The sequence below is a fragment of the Armigeres subalbatus genome, chromosome 3 (genome assembly GCF_024139115.2).
Source record: "Armigeres subalbatus isolate Guangzhou_Male chromosome 3, GZ_Asu_2, whole genome shotgun sequence".
NCBI classification, from domain to species: domain Eukaryota; kingdom Metazoa; phylum Arthropoda; class Insecta; order Diptera; family Culicidae; genus Armigeres; species Armigeres subalbatus.
In genome coordinates this window covers 395,178,916-395,204,781 of record NC_085141.1, presented here as the reverse complement: position 1 = coordinate 395,204,781, position 25,866 = coordinate 395,178,916, and the positions used below count along the sequence as shown (strand labels likewise).

Below are 25,866 nucleotides of genomic sequence, written 5' to 3'. Positions count from 1 at the left end.
CTACGAAGGCGGAGAGGAAATGCATAAGAAAAGAAAGGCTTCTTTTTTGAAATTGCGGTCCCACAATAAAAGGTTATCTATTTTCGGTAACGAAAATTTCACAAACACACCATATAATGGTGATAGACACAAACTATACTCGAGTTCCCTCCAGTTGGGAATTTTAACTTTTCGGTTGGTTTCAATCGGATCGGAAGGCTTCTTCCATTATCAGTGGCCACAGATCTTCGAAGATTGTCTCCAGAGTGAACCGCTCTTGCTCAGATACGTTCCCCAAACGAAGCTGTTGAATAATGTGCGGAACGAGGTTCGCCATCTCTGGATGACGGATATCTACAGGACGAAACAGCAATTTGTAGTTCCTGGGTTCGGAATGATCTGAAACAATTGATTACAAAAACTTTATCAAAACCTAACAGTCATCGTCTTTATTTACAAATTGTTAAGAACAACTAAAGGGGTTTTCTATGCTGCTACACTTGTGAACGGGTTGCTGGTTGTTGTAAGATCTGACCCTGTCAGGGCCTTCGTTAAAGCTAGTTCAACCCAACGCCAAAGGTTCCGTTTCATCAGTGGGAAATGGCTGTAACGTGGTTTCCTCTAATTTCTCTGTGGCATCTTCGTCTTGCTGCGTACTTTCTGAGGTTGATGCTGGATCTGAATGGATCTGAGTTGTTTGGTCGGTTTCTTGCTGCTCATCTGTCTTGATGATTCGTGGATTTCTATCAGTGGCACTTTCTTCAGTGTTCGTTTCATCGGCTTTATTGTTTAAATCCGTATTCGTATCGACGATACCTGGAGAGGTATCACTTACAGCTTCGCTCTGATTGTTATCAACAATTTCATCCTTCTTTTGCTTCGGTTCACTTTCAACATCATCTACCCCCTCACGATTTTCCACATCATCGCCTCCTCCATAGGTTCTATCGAAGTAACCAGTGTCCAGCTGCACTTCCTCACTCTCCTTCCAAAGTTCCAAAATATTCACAATGCTTTTACCATTCTGCATCTGCTTTTCGGTCACCAAATTTTGCAGAGCGCTAATCATCTCTGTCCACCTGATGCCCACTTCTACATTACTCAAACCATCCACCAACTGGTCCACATCCCCATCGGAAATAAGATCCTTCAGCTCTGTAAAACCGTTGGCTTCCTCCAGTAAATTCAAAACTTTCAAAATTTCCTCTTTAACGAATTGACGAGCATCAGGTTCCGCGGCAGCTAAACACCAGCGAGAGTACGTATCGCAAACTATGAGAATCGACTGGCCAAAGAGATTGTCTACGATTGCTTACCAGTGGTTGGTAGAGAAGACATTTCATCCCGGGATTCTGACTGAGCTTTTTCCGTGTGCACTTCGTAGATGTTCGGGGCACTCTGCGAAGTTGCTTCCTCAGAAACGGCTTCGGTCGTACTTTGCTCATCTAGCTGTCGATGTTCTAACTTTACGTCACCGGCAATCGGAACAGGTGTAGAATCTTTCACTTTGTGTTCAGTCAAATCTGCAAGTAGGTCGAACCTGTTAGGTTCGTCGACTAAAATATAATTGATTAGAATAGTGTCGTACAATATTGCTCTCAATACTGACTTTGTTCTTCAACAAGTTTCTCTTGATCGATTGGAAGTTCTCGGGCTTCTCCTTCGGATGCTTCTACGGATGCTTCTTCGGTTGTTACTTCTGTGGAAAAGATGATAAATTCAGATAATTTAATTACTGGTTTTAAAACGTGTTGCAATGATTACCCTCGTTGTTCGGGAGCTCTCTCAGTAAATGTCGTTCTGTTTTATTCAAGATTTCATATCCTGATTCTGTAAAATATTTAAAAAAAAATAGAAAAGTTGAATTTATCAAATTTTTAATCATAATAAAAAAGACATTACTTTTATTTTCATCTTTCTTAAGTACGGGTTTCTTTGTGAGCCACATTGGTAATGAATGAGCCACTGTAGAAAGTGTACTCGACTTCTCGGTACTTGTGTGAACTTGGAAACGTTGATCGATATCGAAGTCCAGCGCATTTTTATTAAAATCATCTTCGTGAACCCATGCATTTGCTTCCTCTACCTCGGGTTCAATCAGCTCCGCCGGTTGACTTACATCGATCGTTTGATGATTTGGCTTAAGATTACCTTTGCCGAACAAATGGTCTAACCACGAGTCTCTATCCTTTTCCGAGATGGTTGAAGGAACCGGGGTAGGTGGTGTGGTCGACGTAGTTGTCGTGCTAGTCGTAGGATCAACACTAGGTTTTAGTAGCACTGGCTTCTCTTGACTTTTTTCTTTCTTCAAAATATCTTCGGCCATTTTTTGTTGTTCCAAATAATGCTCCAAAACATTGGCCAATTTATCGAGATCTTCTTGGCTAAATTGTGGTTTCTGGGATTGTTGTTCTTTTTCAACATCATCAATCACAACTACGTACTTGTCAACATTATCCAAAGCCAACGAATCCTCATCATCATCCACGACATCGAAATTTTCGTTGAACTCATCCACCAATGAGCTGTCCTCATCTTCTTCTCCAGTCAAGTTCTCCAAAAGATCTGTCACCAGTGCTTCCTTCGCTTTACTCTTCGAACCATCCTTCAACTCCTGTTCGATTTGAGCCACAGTCAGTGCATTCGCCACATCTCTAAACTGTCGCAGTTGTTTGCGGAGTGTTTCCGGCAGTCCAGCATATCCTTGAGAAAGAATGCTGCGATGATAATCATCGTCATCTAAATCTAGCGCATTCAACGACCGCTGGATCGCCAGGAGTAACCGACCGATGTTGTCAACAAACAGATCCAAATCAAGCCCCGGAGGACCACGCACCAGGGCGGCAACTTCCTCGTAGCCATCGACGTGGCACAGAAGTTCAACGAGCTGCTCCTGGATGGTATCGTTGGTTAACTGCTGGACCAGTCTGTCAAGAGACGTTACGGTTTTGATCGGTTCTCGGAATATGTCGATCACCCGGATGAGACGGTACACTTGGAGGAGTTTTTGGGCCTCGTCAAACGATAGACGTGGTCCGGGAATGGATGGTGGTGATTCGGGGAATCCGAAGGAAAGCGGGTAGTAGTAGTAATAGCTGCTGTAATAACTTGGCGGATAATCCGGGGGTTGATATTCTAGAGGCTGCCATTGATAGGCGTAGGGTTGGTTCTGGTAGTCATAGTATTCCGCTGAAAAAAATATGGGAGATTAATGGAACATATTATTCATATGTGTGTTATTCAAAAACGGCAACTGTTTTGACGTAGGACTTACGTCTCTCTCTACTATACCGGGTATCATTTCAAAATATTCAAATCGACCGCGTTACGCTGTGTTGAAAGATTTTAAACGTTAATAGCGTTCACCTCAGTGGACGAATTTCTGCGGTAAGCCCCTCAATCGAGAGATTTCAAGTATGCCTTTCATGTCCATGCTTGATAAGACCTTAAAAACTTGTTTCAATAGGCATGAAACTGTTTTCAATGAAAAACATTGAGATCAAGGGAACCTATAAATATGGGTACCGCATAATTCTTGCATCATTCCATTACCACGTTCTGATTGGTGCAGACACCAGCGAATGAGCAGCCGCTGGGTCTGCCGAGAAGCCATAAAATAGCGCAACGCGATTTTTTCCTTTCATTCTGACCGGGACAAGCGAAGCAACCGCATCATCGATTGAACAGCACTCACACCTTTTAGCAGGGAATGAAGTCATCGAAGCCACCATCATCAGCCGAAACCTAGCCAGTACAGCAGCAGTCCACCCTACAGACCCGACAAAGCAGCAATGCTGAGTAGATACCGGCAGCAGCAGCAGAGTCGAGCCGAGACCGGCCGGCATCGGTGATGAGCCGAGACGGGCTGAATAAAAGCCACATGATGCAGCATGTATGTCCAAAAAACAAACGGTTCTTCAGAAAGCCAATTATAGAGATCAATATCAAAGCTTTCAATTCCCTTCGGGATAGAAATTGCAGGGTTGTTACGGAAATCCTGAAATATTTTCCGCGCCAAATCCGCGCCGACTAAAATCAAATCCACGCCATTTCCGCGCGACATGAAAATCCATTCTGCGCCAAATCCGCGCGACCCAAAACTAAATTCTAAGCAAATACACGTTAAATATCAATGTTAAATATTACGCTGAACATTACAACAATTTAGTGAACGTCTTTTTTCGAGTTCGTTTTTATTATATTACTGATTTTAAGTATATGTTTTAACTTCAACGTTACACATGTTTGTACAAAATTGAAAATAGGATTAAGGAAAAAGCAGTTGATATAACATTTCATCTAGATGGTCCTTCTTGGAATTTCTGAAGAAGTCACTCCAAAATTATCTGCGGGTGTTTCTCCGAGAACATCTGTGGAAATTTCTCTATTCTTGCAAAAGGTTCCCCGGAAATTTATGCGGAATTTCATTTTTTCATATTTTTTTGTGAATTCCCCAAAAACAACATGCAGGAAATTTTCGGAAACTGTATGTGGACACCCCTAATTAATTCCAACAGAAATCGCTTGGGAAATTCTAACAGAAATTGGTTGGTGACTTCCTGCTGAAAAACTTCCAAAAAATCTGTTGTAAAATTTTCAGGATTTTTTACAGAAATTCTTGTAATCATAGCTAAATAAACTTCGAAGGAAATCGCAACGTGAATTCTTGCGGGAATTTCTCGGGACTCTCTGCAAAAACTCTTCCGGGAAAACATTTTCAAAAATTTTCAACAATTTTTTTTTTCAAAATCAACATCAAAAACAATTTCTGCGGAAGCACTTAAAAGACGGGTGTTCATTTCCTTCAACAGACATGTTTTGAATGCGCCATGCTTCAGAATGGTTTAAAACAAGTGGCACCCCTCTCCTCATAACATTTGTTTAATCAATGCTCAAGAGTGTAACCATGGAATTCAAACAGGGTTTGTTAATATCCGAAAATTGATGTTAGTAAATAACTACAAACGTTAATTTTGTTCTCGAAAACATTTGCTAACGAGAATAAAGCCCATCTAGATAGACATAAAACTAATTTTCAAATAAACGTCCTTAGATATAGAATTTCATTTGTTAAAATACTCCTAAAACTAAATCCGCACAAAGTTCTAAAATCGTTATGTAAATCCGCGCCGAATCCGCGAAAACCGCAAAATCCGCGAAAATCGCGAAATCCGCTTAGTCGTAACAACCCTGAAATCGTACTTGGGTGCCAAATCCAATATTCTAGAGATAAAATTTTATGCGTGATTTTCATAAATAGCGTTAAAACTAACAGTGGATAATTTTTCTGACTTAACCGCGAAGTGGACGAAGGACTTCACTTGACCATGCCTTTAAAGATTCATAAGATGTTCAAATCTTTCACATAATCTTATTTGGATAAAAAACCACCGATAACAGCTCAAACATTAATAAACTATCAATCAAACTAGAAGATTTTGCCAAGGAATGGTATGCAACGCCGATTATTTATCCAAAATAGTTGATGTGAGAAATTTGGACATATTATGTATCTTAGAGGCATGGTCAAGTCAAGTCCTACGTCCACTTAGCGGTTATGTCGCAGACATTACCCACTGTTCGTTGTTTAGTAATCAATAATAGCGAAGAACATATCGTCTTTGACGCCAAATGCCAGGATTAATAATAAGAATTAATAATAAGATGATATTTATTGTACATATCACAAAGAATCGTGACTTCGTGAAGTGTTGAACACGCCTGAGCCTCTAAAATAAACGAATTTGAAAAAAAATCAAAGAACTCTACTGCCCATGATCGCATATTTGTAACACTCGCATTTTTGTTCATTTTGAAAATGCCTGTGACTCGTTCAGATAACTCAATTTACTGCATCTAATCCCAAAACAGTAAAATAGGCTTTACTATCTTGCATATCTGTGGTAAGCTGGAAATGATTGAGTTTGTGGGGAGGATTGACAAACGATTTACAAAATCAACCAAAATGCAAATGTTACATTTATGCGATCATGGGCAGACTAGACTACTTTGAAATTTTTTTTTTGATTATTACGAAACTATACAAAAGTCTACTTCGAATTTCTTGGTAGATACCCAAAGACAATAGCTTTGTCTATCATGCTGAAGTAGAAATGTAGCAAAACATGCCAAACTAGTCGATATATTAGCGAAAGAGAGCGTGTTCAAAGAGAATCTCTCGTTTGCACATACGACCTATTCATAAAGCAATCTAGAACTGTTCTTTGCCCCGAAATGTTTGAGAGTCCATGAGTTTAATCATCCAAGATGTATTATTTCTTTCTATCTGAGAGCTCACTACTTTTTATAGGGAACGGGTCATTTGGCATAAAGTCATTTGACAAAACGCCATTTTGGCAAAAGGTCATTTGGCATTTTTTTGAACACTAAATTTGTTGCCGTTTGACTAAATAGTTCTGAAACAACTCAAAATAGTGAATATATAGCATCGGTCAATAGTAATATAGAAAAGTCATAATACTTTCGTAGAAAGCATGCATTAGCCAGGTATAAAGCGATGATAAATGTTATCCCTCATTTGGATTCATGGATCGTCCTATAAAAAGCAATAGGGTTTTTACCACATTTAATACAATTTTACAAATTTAATACAATTTTAATACAATTTTGTGGACTGTGTAATAGTGCAATGGGGTTCACTTCTATTATGCTTCTATAGTGCTATTATTGCTAATCATCGTTTGAAAAAGCTTTTATTTGATTTAAATTAACGAGGTGCAGCACGTATTTCAGTCACAGCGATTGCTTTTCCGGCATACTTCAATTCAATTCCCGGCATAAGCGATTTTCACTCTATCTCTCAACATCTTAATCAATCATTCTTTCTAGGGACGGTAGAAAATGCGACGTAAACAACAATATGCACATTCCACGACAAAGTGATGCCAGATAGTATTATTCACACTAATTTATATTTGTTCAGAAGACATATTCACTCATCCAAATTGCTTCCAAACAATAAAAAGCAATATTTTTTCATTCTTTAAATCGAGAGAATTATAAATAACATGATAGCGTCAACGTATTAGATAGTTTTCCTATAAACGATGAAGGATTTTTTTCATACTAAAAAAAGGCTCCTGGCCTTTTGGCAGCACGACCGGCTTGAAGTTCTTGGTCCGATGTAATTTTTTGTTCGGTTTGAGGATACATTTTTAAATATATTCTTATGTGTTTATATAAGTTCTAGTTAAACGAAGAAATAGGACAGATTGAAGTGCGTAGCACTATTGTGTGGTGATTAACAGCTTCAAGCAATGATTGTATCGAGCACTGTGACGATTTTCAGGTAGGTGTTTATTTGTTGATGCCGTTTTGTAAAAGTGAAAGACACACTCCGGCTAAGTGGTGATGTAACGAAAAGCGAAAGTTAAAAATCTACATTTTTATTTTCTATAATTGGATCAATTAGGTTAAAATGGTTAAAAATATTAAATATTGTGCGGGATAAATGAGAAACTTTTTTTGAATAATCAATTATAAACCTACGGCTTTCATTCCACGTCTAGCATCCGTACGAGACAGTGCATAGTCCGCGTACGATCGATTATTCTTACGTTTTTTCCTCGAAGCCAGGTTTTTTTTTACCGTAGCTGAAGTGCTACAGTGAAAGTGTGCTTTTTTGAAGCAAACATGTGGAAAGTTTTCATCGTTTTTCGCAAAAACAGACTTTTTTTGCAAACTCATCGGCGTCCATCGTCAGGCAGGCGAAGTCATCATCGCCCAAAGCCGACAGTCCAACCACCATCATCACTGATCGTGCGCCTCCACCAACACAGGCGCTGTTGTCCCGACTCCCGCAGCTGTAGCCTCGATCGCGGCACGGGCGAGAGGCCGTCTGTTCGGTGTGTGCTGCTACAAGTCCCAGCCGGTGACATTGTAGTGTAAAGGCTAAGCTAAGTATAATTTTGATCTCTCTCTCTCGTTGTAACCCCTTTCTTCCCCTCTTTTGATAATTTGAACCACGTCTGTCCGTTTTCCCTGTGTGTTTGTTAATAAGTTTTGTGTTATTTTTTCCCCTGTGATAAGTGTTCAATTGTGTGTCCTCGCTGCTGCGAGACATTTAAAGTCTGCAATGCGCGAAGGCGATGATGGCGTTTTCCTCGTCAAATAATGCCTTGTTGGCTTCCGATGCTCTACTGGGCCGTATGTTGTTTTCTTCCGACCCAAAGGCAAGCGGTTGAATATAAGTCAGATCAGCAAAGATCTGGAAAAGCGATTCTCGTCTGTCACGACCATTGACCTGGTTGGATCCAGTAAGCTTCGCGTCACGGTCAGTGATCGCAACAGGTCAACGTGATTGCCACTCTCGAATATAATGTCTATTTACCGTCACCAGTTCGTGAGATCGTGTGGGTGGTGACAGAGGGAAGTATGACATGCGACGATTTGAAACAAGGTTTCGGTCGTTTCAAGAACGCTTCTCTGCCTCCTGTTGCGATACTGGATTGCAAGCAAATGTATTCGGTGTCGAAGGAGGGAGAGAAGCGGATTTATTCGCAGTCTGATTCTTTCTGCGTCACATTCTTCGGCTCCGCACTGCCTGACTACGTAGTGATTGGAAAACTTTGTCTACCTGTTCGGCTGTATGTACCGAAGGTGATGAATTGTGTTAATTGCAAGCAGCTGGGCCACACCGCTCAATACTGCTGCAATAATCCTCGCTATGCATCGTGCGTTGTGCATCGAGAGAAGCAAGTGGATGGCGCGTGCAAAACGCCACCGAAATGTGTCTATTGCAACGAAGGCCCTCCACATGCTCTTGAAGCTTGCCCGACGTACATACAGCGCCGAATTCACCAGAAGCGTTCTCTTCAGCAGCGTTCTCGACGTAGCTACGCCGAAATGCTGAGGAAAGCCGCTTCACCAGTTGTATCTGACACACATCTACTCGTCTCTTCCTTTGGACGATCAAGGTAGCTCTGACTCCGAAGTTGGAAAAGGGGCCTTTGTTTTCAAAGGCTCAACGAGGAAACGAGTAAAACAAAGCCAGCGTCCCTCGAAAAAGCCTAGGAAACAGCCTCAAAGAGAGCCCCATTCCAACATGGCGAAATCAAACGCAGGTGGAACTCAAAAACGTTCACCTTTTGTGGTTTCACATCAGGATGAACGAGAGTTTCCACCGCTTCCGGGGACATCTAAAATCCCAGATGCCCCATTTCTTGCGATTTCTCAGCCAGAAAGAGAACACAGAGAGCGAACACAACAACCTCCGAGCGCTCCAATGTTCACACTTTCTGGCATCGTGGAGCTCATCCTCAACTTCTTCGATGCTTCCGACCTCGTGAAGAATATGGTCAAAACTGTTCTTCCTATTCTGACTCCTCTCCTGAAGCAGCTGGCTTAAAAATGCCCCTCCTCGAGTCATTCGTATCCTTCGATGACTAATTTCGTCGATAAGGCTCATATGATTTCGATTCTACAGTGGAACTGTCAAAGTATTCTTCCAAAATTAGATATTTTCAATTTTTTAATTTTTAACAATTTTACAACAATTAACAGTTTTAACAATTAACAATTAAATTTTTTTAACAAATTACAATGCGATGTTTTTGCTTGATGTGAAACATGGCTAACATCAGACATAAACCTTTATTTTCCCGATTTTAACACTATTCGCCGCGATCGGGCAAATGTATATGGAGGGGTGCTTTTAGGGATCAAAAAACAGCACTCCTTCTATAGGGTCGATTTTGCTCCGATGTCAGGCACCGAAGCTGTCGCATGTCAGGTGACTATTCGAGGAAAAGACCCCAGTATCGCCTCGGTATATCTTCCTCCAAACACCGCGATATCTCGTAGAGATCTCTCGCACATCTGCTCGGTTATGCCCGAGCCACGGTTGCTCTTTGGAGATTTTAACTCCCACGGAACAGGCTGGGGGGAACTGTACGAACTGTACGACCGTTCATCAATGATATACGACCTCTGCGACGACTTCAATATGTCAATTTTGAATACAGGAGAAGTTACACGAGTGGCTTCTCCAGCAAGAGATGGCCGTCTAGATCTTTCCATTTGTTCAAGCTCATTATCGTTGGACTGTATTTGGAAGATGGTCCAAGATCCCCATGGTAGTGATCATTTGCCGATCGAAGTTTTAATTTCCAATAAACATAATCAATCCGCTTCTTTCGACCTCTCATATGACCTCACAAAGTACATCGATTGGGGGAAATATGGGGAGGCCATCTTTGATGGCATACAGTCGATAGAAACACTTCCACCGCGGGTCAGACCGCATCGTGCTTTCGTGCTGTGCGGTTCTTTCTCTCTTTGCGGAAGGAAGTTTTTAATACTACCCGAAGCTATTTTAATTTCAACGGTGCTTCTTAGCGCTATTTGTACCCACTGATCCCGTTACGATCTTTGCAAGGACCCGTGCCTTCGTTTTACGTTGGACCCGTTTGCGGAAGTAAAATTCCGACAAGCGGTGGTAATCCTGCAGGGACACCGTTCTGGGAAAAAAACCTCTTAGAAGGTCACGTCTCCACGCTCAGCAATGAGTATTAACAAAAACAAGAGGAAGGGGAGTCTCTGAATTCTCCACTTCCTTCAAAGAAACAAGGTTTCAAGACCGTCCTGCCAAAGCGCGGAAAAAATAGAAGGAAGCTGGAGAATTCAGATATTCCTTCTAACTCTAATATCGGAAATAATTCTTCTCCAATCGAACTGAGCAATCAGTTCGATTTGATTAATGATGAAATTGAGCAAATCGAATCTACCTCTAGCCCAGGTGATTCGATTCATGCGAAAAAGCAAAGGATTCCGCCAATTGTGGTATCTGTTGCCGAGTTTTCTGGCTTCCGGAATGAGATTTTGAGTAACCTTCAGGGGATCAAAGTTTCATTTCAGATTGCTAGGAAGGGTGACTGCCGCGTTTTGCCGGGATCCTTTGACGATCGCAAACGTCTTCTTCACTATTTAACTGAGAAGCGCCATAAATTCTTCACATACGACGACAAAACTGAGCGATTGTTCAAAGTCGTCTTGAAAGGTCTCCCCAGTGATGACAAATCACTGGATGAGATTAAAATTGAAATTTCTCAATTACTTGGATTTTCACCAGTCCAAGTAATTAAGATGAAAATAAAAACCCATTCTGGTACTTCCCAGAGGGGCATTTCTCAAGAATTTTATTTAGTTCATTTTAACAAAAGTGAACTAAATAATATGAAAAGTTTGGAAAAGGCCTGTATTATGTCTCATGTCCGTGTTACATGGGAACATTTCCGCAGGCCTGGGGGAAATTTCCAAAACCCTACCCAGTGCCGTAAGTGCCAAAAGTGGGGTCATGGAACCAAACATTGTCACATGGATGCTAAATGCATGATTTGTGGTGGAACCTCTCACGCCAAGGACGCATGTCCTGTGAGAGAAGATTCCAATAAATTTAAGTGCGCAAACTGTGGGGGCAATCATAAATCCAATTTCTGGGAATGCCCTTCACGCAAAAAGTTTTGAATTCCGTGCAAAATTGATGACGGGAAATTCCAATCGGATCCCAGATTCGACGGGTAGAAATTTTTCAAACGCTCAAATTTCGAAACCGGTTACCGGTCGAGCAATTCATACCCACCACAATTCACAAACAAATTTTGCCGCTCGTCAACGGGTAGCAAGCACTTCAGTAAATTCCAATACTTCGAATGTACCTACGTATGCAAACATCGCTGCTGGTAGACAAAATTTCTATTCTCAAAATGAGGTTTATACCCATGTCCCAACGGAAAATAACGGTCATGTTGCCGATTCAGGTAGCATGACTGCTTCCGATTTTGATTTTTTATCTGAACAATTGCATCACATGATTGATGCAATGTTCAAAGCAAATACCATTCCAGAAGCTGTTCAGGTTGGTATAAAGTACACACAAAAAATTGTAATCGGACTCCGTTTCAATGGATCCAAATAATTGTGTGAAAGTTCTAAATTGGAATGCCCGCTCTCTAAAGGGTAAGGAAGATGAATTATTCAACTTCCTTTCAGTTCATAATGTGCATATTGCCATTATAACTGAAACGTATTTAAAACCAGGACTCTCCATTAAAAGAGATCCAAACTATTTTATCTACAGAAATGATCGTCTTGACAGCGCCTGTGGTGGGGTCGCCATTGTCATTAATAGACGTATCAAACATAAATTATTTTCTTCGTTTGAAACCAAAGTTTTGAAACCTTGGGAGTTTCTGTTGAAACAAATTTTGGACAATTTTCCTTCATTGCAGCCTACTTGCCTTTTCAATGCAATGGGCAGCAAAAGAATTTGTTGAAAGCTGATCTTCAAATTCTGACTCGCAACAAATCAAAATTCTTCGTAATTGGTGACTTCAATGCCAAACACCGTTCATGGAATAATGCTCAAAGCAATTCCAATGGTAAAATTTTATTTGAAGATTGTTCTGCGGGATATTATACTATTCAATATCCCAATGGACCAACTTGTTTTTCTTCCAGTCGAAATCCTTCTACAATTGATTTAGTTTAAACGGATTCAAGTCAGCTGTGTGGCCAATTGGTAACTCATGCTGACTTTGACTCTGATCACCTTCCTGTGACATTTGAAATCTCACAAGAAGCCATTTATAATCCAATCAGCTCTACTTTTAATTATCATAGAGCTGATTGGGATTTATATAAAACGTATATCGATAGGAATTTTGATGTTGATATTCCTCTCGATACCAAAAGTGATATTGATAATGCTCTCGTATCTTTGACAAATTTAATTGTCGAAGCCAGAGGCATTGCAATTCCGAAATGTGAAGTTAAATTCAACTCCATTATTATTGACGACGATCTTCAGCTACTGATCCGTCTTAAAAATGTGAGAAGAAGGCAATACCAAAGAACTCGCGATCCCGCGTTGAAAGTTATTGGCGAGATTTGCAAAATGAAATTAAAAACGTTTCGCTATTCTGAGAAATACCAACTTTGAGAATAATGTCTCGAAGTTGGATCCCAGTTCGAAACCCTTTTGAAATTAACAAAATTCTTAAAAACCTCAAAAGCCAATTCCAGCGCTTAAGGAGGAAAATGAAATTTTATTAACAAATGGCGAAAAGGCTCAAAATCTTGCTCAGCAGTTCGAGAGTGCCCATAATTCTAGTCTAGGTCTCACTAGTCCAATTGAGGATCAGGTTACACGGAGCTTCGAAGACATTCTCAATCAAGAGAATGTTTTTGACCCTTCGTTGGGAACTAATTTGGATGAAGTGAGATCTATTACTAGAAAATTTAAAAATATGAAAGCCCCGGGTGATGATGGTATTTTCTACATACTTATCAAAAAACTTCCTGAGAGCTCTTTATCCTTTTTGGTTAATTTATTTAACAAATGTTTTCAATGGGGGACCGACTGTTTACTTCGATGACATTTACTTCCAGGGTGCAGCAGCCGTAAAAAGTGTAGACAACAACCTTCCGTGCACCATGTTTACGGTACTCGTCACTGAGTGGCGATACCGGCGTTTCTATCTGTGTTGTTAAGCCTGCTACTCTATGTTCTGAGATTTTAACATTTTCCACCATGAGCTCATGGAAGAATGGTAGTTGGAAATCGATAAAATGTATGGGAAAATCAAGTATTTTGCAAATTTATGGAAAATGGTGATGTTTTTGAAGATAGTAGTGATAAGGAATGAAGTATGAGGTGAAAAGATTGTCTCCTGCACTTAGTTTGCACTGATTAGTAGTCTAATAGTGATGAAATTTCGATTTTACTACCATTGAGAAAACGCCATCTCTTGCATTAATCGTTTTGACTGGTACCTTATTGGCATACTTCCCAGATAAATGGAAAAACGCCAAAGTTGATCCTATTTTGAAGCCGGACAAAAATCCAGCTGAGGCTTCTAGTTATCGCCCAATCAGTTTGCTTTCTTCAATAAGCAAACTGTTTGAAAAGATTATTTTAAATAGAATGATGGTTCATATTAATGACAATTCTATTTTTGCTGATGAGCAATTTGGTTTTCGCCATGGGCATTCAACCACTCATCAGTTATTAAGAGTTACGAACTTGATTCGGCTCAACAAATCTGAAGGATATTCGACTGGAGTTGCTCTTCTTGATATAGAGAAAGCATTTGACAGTGTTTGGCATGAAGGTTTGATTGTAAAATTGATGAATTTTAATTTTCCTCTGTACATCATTAAACTGATCCAAAATTATTTATCAGATCGCTTCACTGCAGGTAAACTATCAGAATACTAAATCTGATAGATTACCTGTAAGGGCTGGTGTCCAAGGCAGCATACTGGGGCCCATATTGTATAACATTTTTACTTCTGACTTACCTGATTTACCACCAGGGTGTCAAAAATCTTTGTTTGCAGATGACACGGGCCTTTCAGCCAAAGGGCGAAGCCTTCGTGTCATTTGTAGTAGATTGCAAAAAAGTTTGGATATTTTCTCCACTTACTTGCAAAAATGGAAAATTTCCCCGAATGCTTCCAAAACCCAGCTTATAATTTTCCCACATAAGCCGAGAGCTTCTTATTTGAAACCTTCTAGCAGACATATTGTCACTATGAACGGGGTTCCAATTAATTGGTCTAGCGAAGCTAAATATTTAGGACTTCTGCTAGATCAAAAATTAACTTTTAAAAATCACATTGAAGGCCTTCAAGCCAAATGTAACAAATATATTAAGTGCCTATATCCACTTATAAACAGAAAATCAAAACTTTGTCTTAAGAACAAATTTTTGATTTACAAACAAATTTTTAGACCTGCCATGTTGTATGCTGTACCAATATGGACTAGTTGCTGCAATACCAGAAAGAAGGCACTCCAGAGGATTCAAAATAAAATTTTGAAAATGATTCTGAAGTTGCCTCCGTGGTATAGTACCAATGAACTTCATAGAATTTCTAATATTGAGACATTGCAACAAATGTCCAACAAAATTATTTCCAATTTTAGACAAAAATCGTTGCAATCTTCTATTGCAACGAATAACTCCTTGTACCCTTAGTATAAAATAGGTTAAGTTTAGTTTAAGTTGAAAACATTGTAATTCCTACATGGTTCAATTCAACCAGAGGAAAAATTCTAACTGCCAGAGGCAATTGAAATGTATTAATAATAACTAAAAGCGTAACATAGCAAATAAGGATGATAGTGTTAAGAAAACACGGAACACCTAGTCTAAGAGATGAATGCATGTATTAGATAATTAGCAAATAAAATTAGTTAAAAAAAAAAAAAAAAAAAAAACTTCCACCGCGGGAAAAGTACCAGTTTCTAACTCAGTTAGTTATTGACAGCGCTCTCCATGCACAACGCCGGCCGGTGCCAGGAGCTTGGGACATCGAGTGCACACAGCTCTATATCGTGAGAAATCCAATGCGTTTAAGGAATTTCGGAAACACGGATCGATCGTTCTTCACAAACGGTACATCGCGCTCGAGATCCAGTTCAAGAAGCGATGGTTTATCGAAGGTTTATCGCGCGAGACCTCAATGAAAACTCTGTGGACCGTCGGGAGAAGAATGCGCAACGCGTCGTCCGTAAACGAAGATCGTGAAAGCTCGTCGCGGTGGATACTCGATTTTGCAAAGAAAGTTTGTCCGGATTCGATGCCGGTGAAGCAAGTGTCACGTGATGCTTTTGCTGACAGGGATAATATGGATCGGCCCTTTTCGATGATTGAATTCTCGCTTGCTCTCCTTTCATGTAACAATTCTGCTCCAGGGATGGATAGAATAAGGTTCAATTTGCTCAAAAACCTCCCAGACGTTGCGAAGAGGCGCCTATTGAGCTTGTTCAACCAGTTACTGGAGTGCAACATTGTTCCGGATGATTGGAGGCAAATGAGGGTGATAGCCATCCAAAAACCTGGAAAACCCGCGTCGGATTGTATTTCGTATCGCCCCATCGCGATGTTGTCCTGTCTTCGGAAGTTGTTGGAGAAGATGATTCTCTTCCGGCTAGACGAATGGATTGAATCGAATGGTTTGTTGTCAGATACACAATTTGGTTTCCGCAGGGGTAAGGGAACGAACGACTGTCTTGCGTTGCTTTCTTCAGAAATTCAGCTTACCTTCGCTAAAAAAGCAAATGGGCTCAGTGTTTTGGACATTAAGGGGCTTTTGATTCAGTTTGCGTCGATGTCTTATCCGACAAACTCCACGAATGTGGACTTTCACCAATTTTGAACAATTTGTACAATTTGTTGTCAGAGAAGCGTATGAGTTTTTCTCATGGTGACTCGGCAACTTCACGAATTAGCTACATGGGTCTCCCTCAGGGCTCTTCTTTACAATTTTTACGTCAGAGACGTTGATGAATGTCTAATGCCAAATTGCTCGTTAAGACAGCTTGCAGATGATTGTGTTGTATCCGTTTCGGGGCCAACAGCGATTGATCTGCAAGGACCATTGCAAGATACTTTGGACAATTTGTCTACTTGGGCTTTAAAGCTGGGTATCGCATTCTCTCCGGAGAAAACTGAGATGGTTGTTTTTTCAAAAAACCATAAGCCGGCAAAGTTTTCGCTCCAACTGATGGGTAAGGCAATCACTCATAGCATGTCTTCTAAATACCTCGGGGTCTGGTTCGACTCTAAATGTACCTTTGGGAGGCACATTGTGTATCTGACACAAAAATGCCAAAAAAGAATCAACTTCATGCGAACGATAACGGGAAATTGGTGGGGAGCGCATTCCGAAGATCTTATCACGTTGTACCGAACAACCATTCTGTCGGTCCTCGAATACGGTAGTTTCTGCTTCCAGTCCGCGGCTAAAACACACATGCTGAAGCTTCAACGGATTCAGTATCGCTGTCTCCGTATCGCGTTTCGGTTGTATGAACTCAACTCATACGATTAGTCTGGAAGTACTTGTGGGAGTACTGCCTCTGACAGATCGTTTCGCGGAATTATCGCTCCGGTTCCTCCTCCGTTGTGAGGTTCTCAATCCATTGGTCATTAACAACTTCGAGAAGCTGCTTGAACAAAACCCTCAATCTCGTTTCATGAGTATTTACCACTGGTATATGACGCTGGAGGTAAGCCCATCTTCGGTTGACACCAATCGTGCTAACTTCTTAGACTCTTACAGTTCCTCTGTTACTTTTGATCTGTCCATGTAGCAGGAGGTTCATGGAATACCAGACTTTCTTCGAGCGGAGGTCATACCTCCAGCATTTGCAATACGGGCACGCTAGCAAGTAGAGAAGCTTTTTTACTGACGGGTCAAAAATGGATGACTCCACTTTAGCGCCTACTTTAAGCTCAAAGAGCCTAGTTCCGTGTATACTGCTGAGCTAGCAGCTATACACTATTCACTCGAACAAATCGCTTCCCTACCTCCTGACCACTTTTTCATCTTCACCGACAGTCTAAGTTCAATGAATTTCGGAAGTTCGGTCAATGAAACCGGTGAAGCACTCAGCGTATCTCCTAAAGGGGATAAGGAAAGCTTTGAGTGCTCTATCGAAACGGTCATTCACAATCACCATGGCTTGGGTCCCTTCTCATTTCTCAATCCCGCAAAATGAGAAAGCGGACTCTTTGGCTAAGGTGGGCGCTATGGAAGGTGATATTTACGATCGGCAAATCACCTTCGATGAATTTTTCTCATTAGTTCGTCAGAAAACCTTGATCAGCTGGCAGCAGAAATGGACAAATGGGGAGCTGGATAGATGGCTGTATTCAATTCGCCCGCAGGTGTCGAAGCGTCCATGGTTCAAAAAATTGAATATAGGACGAGACTTCATTCGAACCATGTGTCGTCTAATGTCCAATCACTACACTTTAAACGCACATCTTTTCAGAGTGGGGCTCTCGGAAAGCAATCTCTGTGTTTGCGGCGAGGATTATCAGGACATTGATCATGTCGTGTGGGCATGCGAGGAGAATCGTGGCCCCAGATCTGCATTAACTGAACATCTCCGGGTCCGAGGAAAACAACCAAAGCCTATTAGAGAAGTGTTGGCGGGCCTTGATCTCGAATAATGTCTCTCGTCCACCAATTTGTGAAAGTTGCTGATGTAAGATTTTGATCTTAGTCTGCACACCCCCTTCTCGGTCGTACCCCATATCGAATGTCTTCCTCTCTTTGTCCATTTCAATGTCTGTCGTTAACCCCTTTCGTATGTCTTCCTCTCATTGTTGTCTCGCAAAAAAATGTTTGTCCCATTACAGATGTGAAACATCGCCAAGAATGTCAACTATGTGAACATCAGCATCGTAATTATTTAAGCAACCTAAATTCCCTTTATTTCCTACTATATTATTGTATTCCCTAACCTCGACCAAACCGCGAGTCTTTCGGTTCCCCAAAACTAACATTATGTATAAGATTTAAGAAATGAATTGTTTAACTTGATTTCGGCTCCGTAACGCTTCACGGCATTTGAGCCTCCAAAATAAACCAAAGATAAAAAAAACCTACGGCTTCCAAACAATTTAAGTTATTTGTTTTCTGTGCAGTGACCCGGAAATCGGGTCCATAGGCCCATGTAGTGATTTACCCTTATTATTATGTTTTCGTTTGTCCAGAACTAGGACTTTTTTGGAAGCATGAGTTTGTCAGAAATAAGGCAGTGATGGATATGATTCTTTCGTTAAAGTTAGGTGCTTGTTCGGATTATGGTAATGGTGGGTGTGATCCCTTCTCAAAAAGTAGGCATTTTCCTGGATTAAGGCAATGAAGCGCTTGTCCGGGTTAAAGCTTGTTCTGAATGTTCTTTTAAAGTAGGCATTTGCAGGAATGAGGACAATGGTGGATGTGGTCCTTTCTTTAAAAGTAGGCGCTTGCTCGGATTAAGACAATAGTGAATGCGATTCCTTCTTCAAAAGTAGGAGTTTGTCCGGATTAAGGCAATGGTAGATGTGTTCCCTTCTTTAAAAGTAGGCGTTTGCTCGGACTGAGGAAATAATGGATTTGATCTTTTCTTTACAAATAGGTATTTGTTTGGCATCAGGCAACGATAATTGCGGTTCCTTTTTTGGAAGTAGGCATTTACTAAAGTCAATGATAGATGTAATCCCTTCCGTTTTGTTTGTCCGTCTAGATTTATATGTTCTGATAAATCTTAGATCTAATCTATCTATTTGAAAAATAAAATACATCAAATAACCCTTAGCTCTCTTTTCAAATCTAGACCAACATTTGAAAAGAGCGTAGCAGCCAAAACTTGTTCTTCTGATTCTTTCGCCAAAGATATAGCAATATATGTAGACGAAGAATCGAACGAAAATAAATGTTGGCTAATACGATCTTTCAAATGTTGGTCTAGAAATAATGCCAAATGTCCTAATGCCATTTGTGTCCGGTTGGTTTTCCAATAGGTTAAAACCATTAACTGAAAAAAAATTGGGGCTGTAGGGTGAAGCAAGAGTACGCATGTGAACCTTCATGTTCTGATGTCAAACCCCATCCAAAACCAAGAAAAAAGGGACACAAATCGAAAATTGTTACAAATTTTCCTTTTAAAGATAAGCTGAAGTCCTTTCTTTGGTATTAGAAAGGACTTTGCGGACAAAGCGTTGAAGCGAAATAATGAAAATGTATTTATTAGGCATTGTTTTACACCTAAACATAGTCCGGAAACACAATTTCTTCTAAATGATTATTTCATTTGATCCAAATGAACATCCATAAATTACGCATCGCTTAGCTGGGAGGGGCTTGCGAGAAGTATGAAGATTCAAACATTTATTTAGAGGATTCATGTATAAAATGTAAGATCAGGGTGATGAAATGGCCAAATTTTACGTCACGTAATTAGTGGATTTTCCTTAAGGAAAATTTCTTTCTTTTCGCCACGCGAAAATGCAGAAGCTTGCTTCATAAGGGCAAACAAGAAGCTTGCTTCATAAGATTGAAAACTAAGTGCGAACTCTTGCCGCTCTCTACTCTACCTATAGTTTGTGTTATATGGCGTTTAATTGCTCAAGCCAAAGGTTAGTATACCATAAAGGTGACTCGATCAAAATTTTTCTGAAATTTAAAATTTCAGGTATTTCGTTCTTGGAGTCAAATTTTCAGTGAGTACGTTCCATATTTTTATTACGCTCTTGAGCATATTATTGTCAAAAGAACTCAATTTTCCTTATGCCGGTGGTTCAGGTACTGTGTCTATTGCGGGAGGATTTTTTTTTTAACCACAACGATCCCACACTTGGACAAAATTCTTTGGAGCGTGACCAAGTAATAGGATGATTTCTATTGGAAATCATTTGTTACTACAATTTTGAGTTCACTACAGAAAAACATCAGGCAGATATGTAGTTTCTTTGAAATTTTACGTTATTGGAACTATTTATTGGTATCCATTTTGTTTAATGATACAGTCAATTGTCGATTATTCAAAAATAACTTAAACACAAACGTGTATTTTGATTTTCCGATCATGTTGAATATTTAATAATTCATCTTGGGTCGTCAAAAATTGAATACACAATTAGTATGTAATTGAAAAAAAAAAAGGGAAAGCTTTTACTTAGCTGAAACGAAATCGTAATGTGTCTTAAAACATTAAAAAATCTCGAATTTCAACTAATTTCGGACCAAAAGTTATGCCAGCATTCGTTTGTATAACCTATGATTCATTATCTACTGTGTTCCAAATTTCCATGGAAAATTATTCTGATTTTCTTCAGGAAATTATTCCTAATTTTTAGAAGAAATTCTTTGAAATTCCAACGAGTAGTTGTTCAGAATTTCTTCGGTAATCATATTCAAATTTTCATGGTAAATTTAAAAAAAAACTCCTTCTAACGTCACCCTAGTTTCCTTAGTTTTTTTTTCAATATTCCACAGGAAAGTCATCCGAAATTCTTTTTATTTTCCAAAAGAAATTTATCCGAGTTTCTACGAGAAATTCTAGATGAAATGCTTTTAAACTCATGAGCATGAGCAGGATAACCGTACAATTCGTAGTTGCTACTCCGTGATTGATTAGAACTTGCGAAAATTGCACAGGGAACCAATTGAATGGAGCTTGTGCAAGCATTCTCAATGTGCAAATTTCGGAAATTCAATGCATTTCACTAAGTCAATTACGGCGCCGGCCACGTCCTTACGGTCATCAAGGGAAGGAAGGATTATTAGTTCATCTCTCGTTACTACTAGAGACCGTGTATACCTCTGCATCTCCACGATAGTCTTAGGATAGGATATTGTGTTAGTATGAAGGGATATATTATCTGGAATCACTTTGGTAAGTGATGCGATCTATGGGATAGGAATATATGAATGAGAATTAGAAGTACTAGAGTAATGAGAAAGTATTAAAGTGAATTCTAATGGGATTCATTTTTTACAATTAGAATTTGAATGCTATTGGATTCTAATACCACGCACACGTCTACCACACCATCGCTACCCGCACATCAACCTCACACATTCTTACTTGTATGAGGCCTGCACGAGCATAGCGACTGTATATAACATTCGTATGCGGGTACAAATGAATACCAATCTATTTTTACATTTTATTTACTGCTACTAAGTAACAGGCAGTTTTTTTATAACAATTCTATATTTAGAATCATACTTGCTAGCAATGAGAATTTGATTTGCAAAGAGATTGAGTTATATGAGTAACGAAATTATCTAATAGGAAATTGGAAAGGTCCAGGGATCAAACCCTTAATCTCCTGCTTATGAGGCAGAAGCAGTGACACAAGGCCACCAAGCACCCCCTCTAGATAAAATGCTTTTAAACTCAGAAGAGAAACTTATGCTCATTGCTCATTCTTAACAGAAATAGGGGTTCATCCAAAATTCTAAGTGAAATTTTTTGGATATCTAACTGAAAAAAAAAAACAAATACCTATCCGCCGGAAATTTCTTCGGGTTGCAAATTATCTCGAATTCTCATGACTTGATTGCCAAACAATTTACAAATAAATCCATTTAGTTTATATCCAAGCACGAAACGAAAGCAGATAAATCGTTCGTGGTTTGTAAAAGTGTATAGGAGACTTCATTTTAAAGCGATCCGTTTTTATCACGAACAATTTGTGAAAATCAACATTTTCTGAATCGAAATCCGTCCACACAATTAACTGAACTAAACTAAAAACCCAGATTAATCCACTCCTTTCTCTTGCATCATAAAATGTATTTAAAAAATCCAAAGAGAAAAAAATCCTAACAAATTTTTATTTATATCACTTCAAAGCTCGATACGGATGAGAATATAATAGCTGGGAATTACCGATTTTTTACTAGAGTTTTATTTGTATGGGGACCATTCTAGAGCAAGGGAGGGCCTCGAGCCATCATAGAAAAAAAAATATCTTCAACAATCTCCACACGCTAAATTGGGTTCCATTTCCTTGGTCAGTTCCTGAGTTATGCAGGAATTTGTGTTTCATTTTATGACGCCCTCCCTTCTAGACCGTGGATGGGGTCTCGAACCATCTTAAGAACCTTCTCTGGCCCCAAAAACCCCTGCATACAAATTTTCACGGCGATCCGTTCGGTAGTTTCCGAATCTATAAGGGTCAGACAAACAGAAATTAATTGTTATGTATATAACAGAAGAAGATAGATTTGAGAGCTTTGAGTGATGTGAATCCATTTCTGTGCATTGCATTTAACCCACATCATAATTTCTAACTTTATAAAGATTTCTTTTTGTATCAAAAAATGTTTATTAGACAATAGGTAAATGTAATTCATGAATGGTACATGAGAAAATTTTACGTGTCACCACAGTAAGCAGTAAACCCGTTTAAATTTTTTTTAATTTCATGCTATCAGCACTCCAAAGATGCCTACATTGACAAAATAAATAATAGTTGTTTTTGTTAAAACTTTGCTAAAAACTTAATTTGCAATGTTGAAAATATTTAAACACACGTTAGTTGACATTGAACACACTGTACATCATTCGAATTATTAATTGCAGACATTTGTCTCGAAACAGCTTCATTATTCCTCAAACAATAGCATAGTTACCGTCCTTCACAAAATGGCAATTGGTGGTACATGAAAAACAGTTTCTTTCCATTATTTTTAGGTTTTACTTCAATGATCAAACATTATGAAACTCGGCCACAGCATTTTTAGAGATACTTACATAAAATTTGATCGCAAATGTGGCAATAACCCACTGATTGCAACTGAATAAAAGCTGCCTGAACCGTCATCTAACCTACCGCTCAATTAATCAAAGAACTAACCTGGCCTTTGTAGTACTACGTATCCAATACAGCATCCAAGCAGAGACGCCAAAACCCATATTCCTAGTACGGACATTATCACAACTAAAGCACTATGTGACTTCTATTATTATTTAGTATAGTTGTTACAGTTTAAAATATTTGTTTAAAAATTCCACTAGCACTCCATATGGTAAAAACACTGTAACCAGACTACCTCTGATTTTGTACCTTTGGTGGGTCAAACCAAACTGTTAAGCCTGTACGAAAGATTGAATTGGCTATAATTGTTTGGATAGGTGCCTATTATGATCGAGAAGCTGAGATTTCCTACCCTTTGTTCAAAGCAATGGTGGATGGATAACGATCGTGTAGATAATGCAGAGTATGGATTAGGCTCTCTACCTAATCAGTATCTCACTCTCAATGTGAGTGACGGGGAAGCATTCCTTGGTCATCGTGTGACTTACTATAAAAGTAGTGGATCAACAACGAATGATAGACCTATATATCGAATATACAAAAATTGTCTATACATACAGTAGAAAATTCGAAAAACGAGAATGACTTCATATGTAGTTTAACGTATCGAGGACACAGACTTCAATTTGTGCAAGTATTAAATATCCAAACGACACATATTCACTTTTATCGCTACGCTTGAGTCAAATTGTATGACAAACAGCATGTTCGGGTATCAGCTACGTATATAGAACAACACGTGAGCGCATCCATAATTTGCACACTCTAGTTTGTTTACATGTGCCACCTGAATTTTTCCCTATGCCCATAACAAACACCCTCGTGAGGGACTCATAGTTAAAACAGCTGTAATTTAAAAAATCGAACTCAGTTGAATTAAATAGCTAAATACCTGATGCCTAATGCAATGTTTATTTATTTATTATCAGACTAAGGCCGGAGTGGCCTGTGCTGCACATAAAAGTCTCCTCCATTCAGCTCGGTCCATGGCTGCACTTTGCCAACTACGCAGTCTGCGGAGGGTCCGCAAATCGTCCTCCACCTGATCGATCCACCTTGCCCGCTGTGCACCTCGCCTTCTTGTTCCCGTCGGATCGTTGTCGAGAACCATTTTCACCGGTTTACTGTCCGACATTCTGACTACGTGCCCGGCCCACCGCAGTCGTCCGATTTTCGCGGTGTGAACAAGAGATGATTCTCCCAACAGCTGATGCAACTCGTGGTTCATTCGCCACCTCCACGTACCGTCCGCCATCTGCACTCCACCATAGATGGTACGCAGCACTTTCCTTTCAAAAACTCCCAGTGCGCGTTGGTCCTCCACGAGCATCGTCCAGGTCTCGTGCCCGTAGAGAACTACCGGTCTTATAAGCGTTTTGTAGATAGTCAGTTTGGTACGGCGGCGAACTCTATTCGATCGAGCGTCTTACGCAGTCCAAAGTACGTACGATTTCCAGCCACTATGCGCCTCCGAATTTCTCTGCTGGTATCGTTATCGGCGGTCACCAGTGAGCCCAAGTACACGAATTCTTCAACCTCCTCGATTTCGTCACCACCGATAGAAACTCGATATGGGTGGCTTACATTGACCTCTCTCGAGCCTCTTCCTATCATGTACTTCGTCTTCGACGTATTGATGACTAGTCCAATCCGTTTAGCTTCGCTTTTCAGTCTGATGTAGGCTTCCTCCATCCTCTCAAAGTTACGTGCCATGATATCAATGTCGTCGGCGAAACCAAATAACTTGACGGACTTCGTGAAAATCGTACCACTCGTGTCAATCCCTGCCCTTCGTATTACTCGAAGCAGACACGAAAAACCATCACCTTGTCGTAACCCTCTACGCGTTTCGAAGGGACTCGAGAATGCCCCTGAAACTCGAACTACGCACATCACCCGATCCATCGTCGCCTTGATCAACCGTATCAGTTTATCCGGAAATCCGTTTTCGTGCATTAGCTGCCATAGCTGGTCCCGAACGATTGTATCATATGGGGCTTTGAAGTCGATAAATAGATGATGTGTGGGCACGTTGTATTCCCTGCATTTCTGCAATACCTGACGTATGGCGAACACCTGGTCTGTGGTAGAGCGTTCACCCTTAAACCCCGCCTGGTACTGCCCCACGAACTCTCTTGCAATTGGTGTTAGTCGGCGGCATAAAATTTGGGAGAGTACCTTGTAGGCGGCGTTCAGCAATGTGATTGCGCGGTAGTTGTTACAATCCAGCTTATCGCCCTTTTTGTAGATGGGACACACGACACCTTTCATCCACTCCTGCGGCAGAACCTCATCCTCCCAAACCTTGGTAATCACCCAGTGCAGCGCTCTAGCCAGTGCCTCACCACCGTGTTTAAACAGCTCTCCTGGTAGTTGGTCAACTCCAGGGGCTTTGTTGTTTTTCAGCCGGCCGATCTCCTCCTGGATTTCCTGGAGATTCGGAGCCGGAAGTCGCATGTCCTGCGCGCGTGCTCCTAGGTTCATTACCATACCGCCACCGTTGTCTGCCATATCGCCATTCAGGTGCTCTTCGTAGTGCTGCCGTCACCTTTGGATCACCTTACGCTCGTTTGTAAGAAGGTTCCCGTTTATGTCCTTACACATATCGGGCTGTGGCACGTGGCCCTTACGTGAACGGTTCAACTTCTCATAGAACTTTCGTGCGTTATTAGCGCGGTACAGTTCCTCCGTCTCTTCACGGTCTCGATCTTCCTGCTGGCGCTTTTTCCTCCGGAAAATCGAGTTTTGTCTGTTCCGC

At 40.3% G+C, this 25,866-nt stretch overlaps 1 protein-coding gene across 2 annotated transcripts; it reads right to left on the bottom strand.

Annotated features, from left to right (window-relative positions):
* Positions 1 to 39: 39 nt before the first annotated feature.
* Positions 40 to 23,451, bottom strand: LOC134226847 (uncharacterized). Of its 2 annotated transcripts, none has more exons than XM_062707883.1 (6): positions 23,148 to 23,451; positions 1,882 to 3,168; positions 1,744 to 1,809; positions 1,589 to 1,678; positions 1,296 to 1,535; positions 40 to 378 (listed from the first exon to the last, which is right to left on the bottom strand). In XM_062707883.1, exons 1-6 carry the CDS (start codon positions 23,221 to 23,223, stop codon positions 182 to 184), a joined length of 1,956 nt encoding a protein of 651 aa, XP_062563867.1. In that variant the 5' UTR covers positions 23,224 to 23,451; the 3' UTR covers positions 40 to 181. The 2 variants fall into 2 exon arrangements, with proteins under 2 accessions (XP_062563867.1, XP_062563866.1); XM_062707882.1 differs by lacking the exon at positions 40 to 378 and adding an exon at positions 402 to 1,221 and having other exon boundaries at positions 23,148 to 23,443.
* Between the last annotated feature and the right edge of the window lie 2,415 nt (positions 23,452 to 25,866).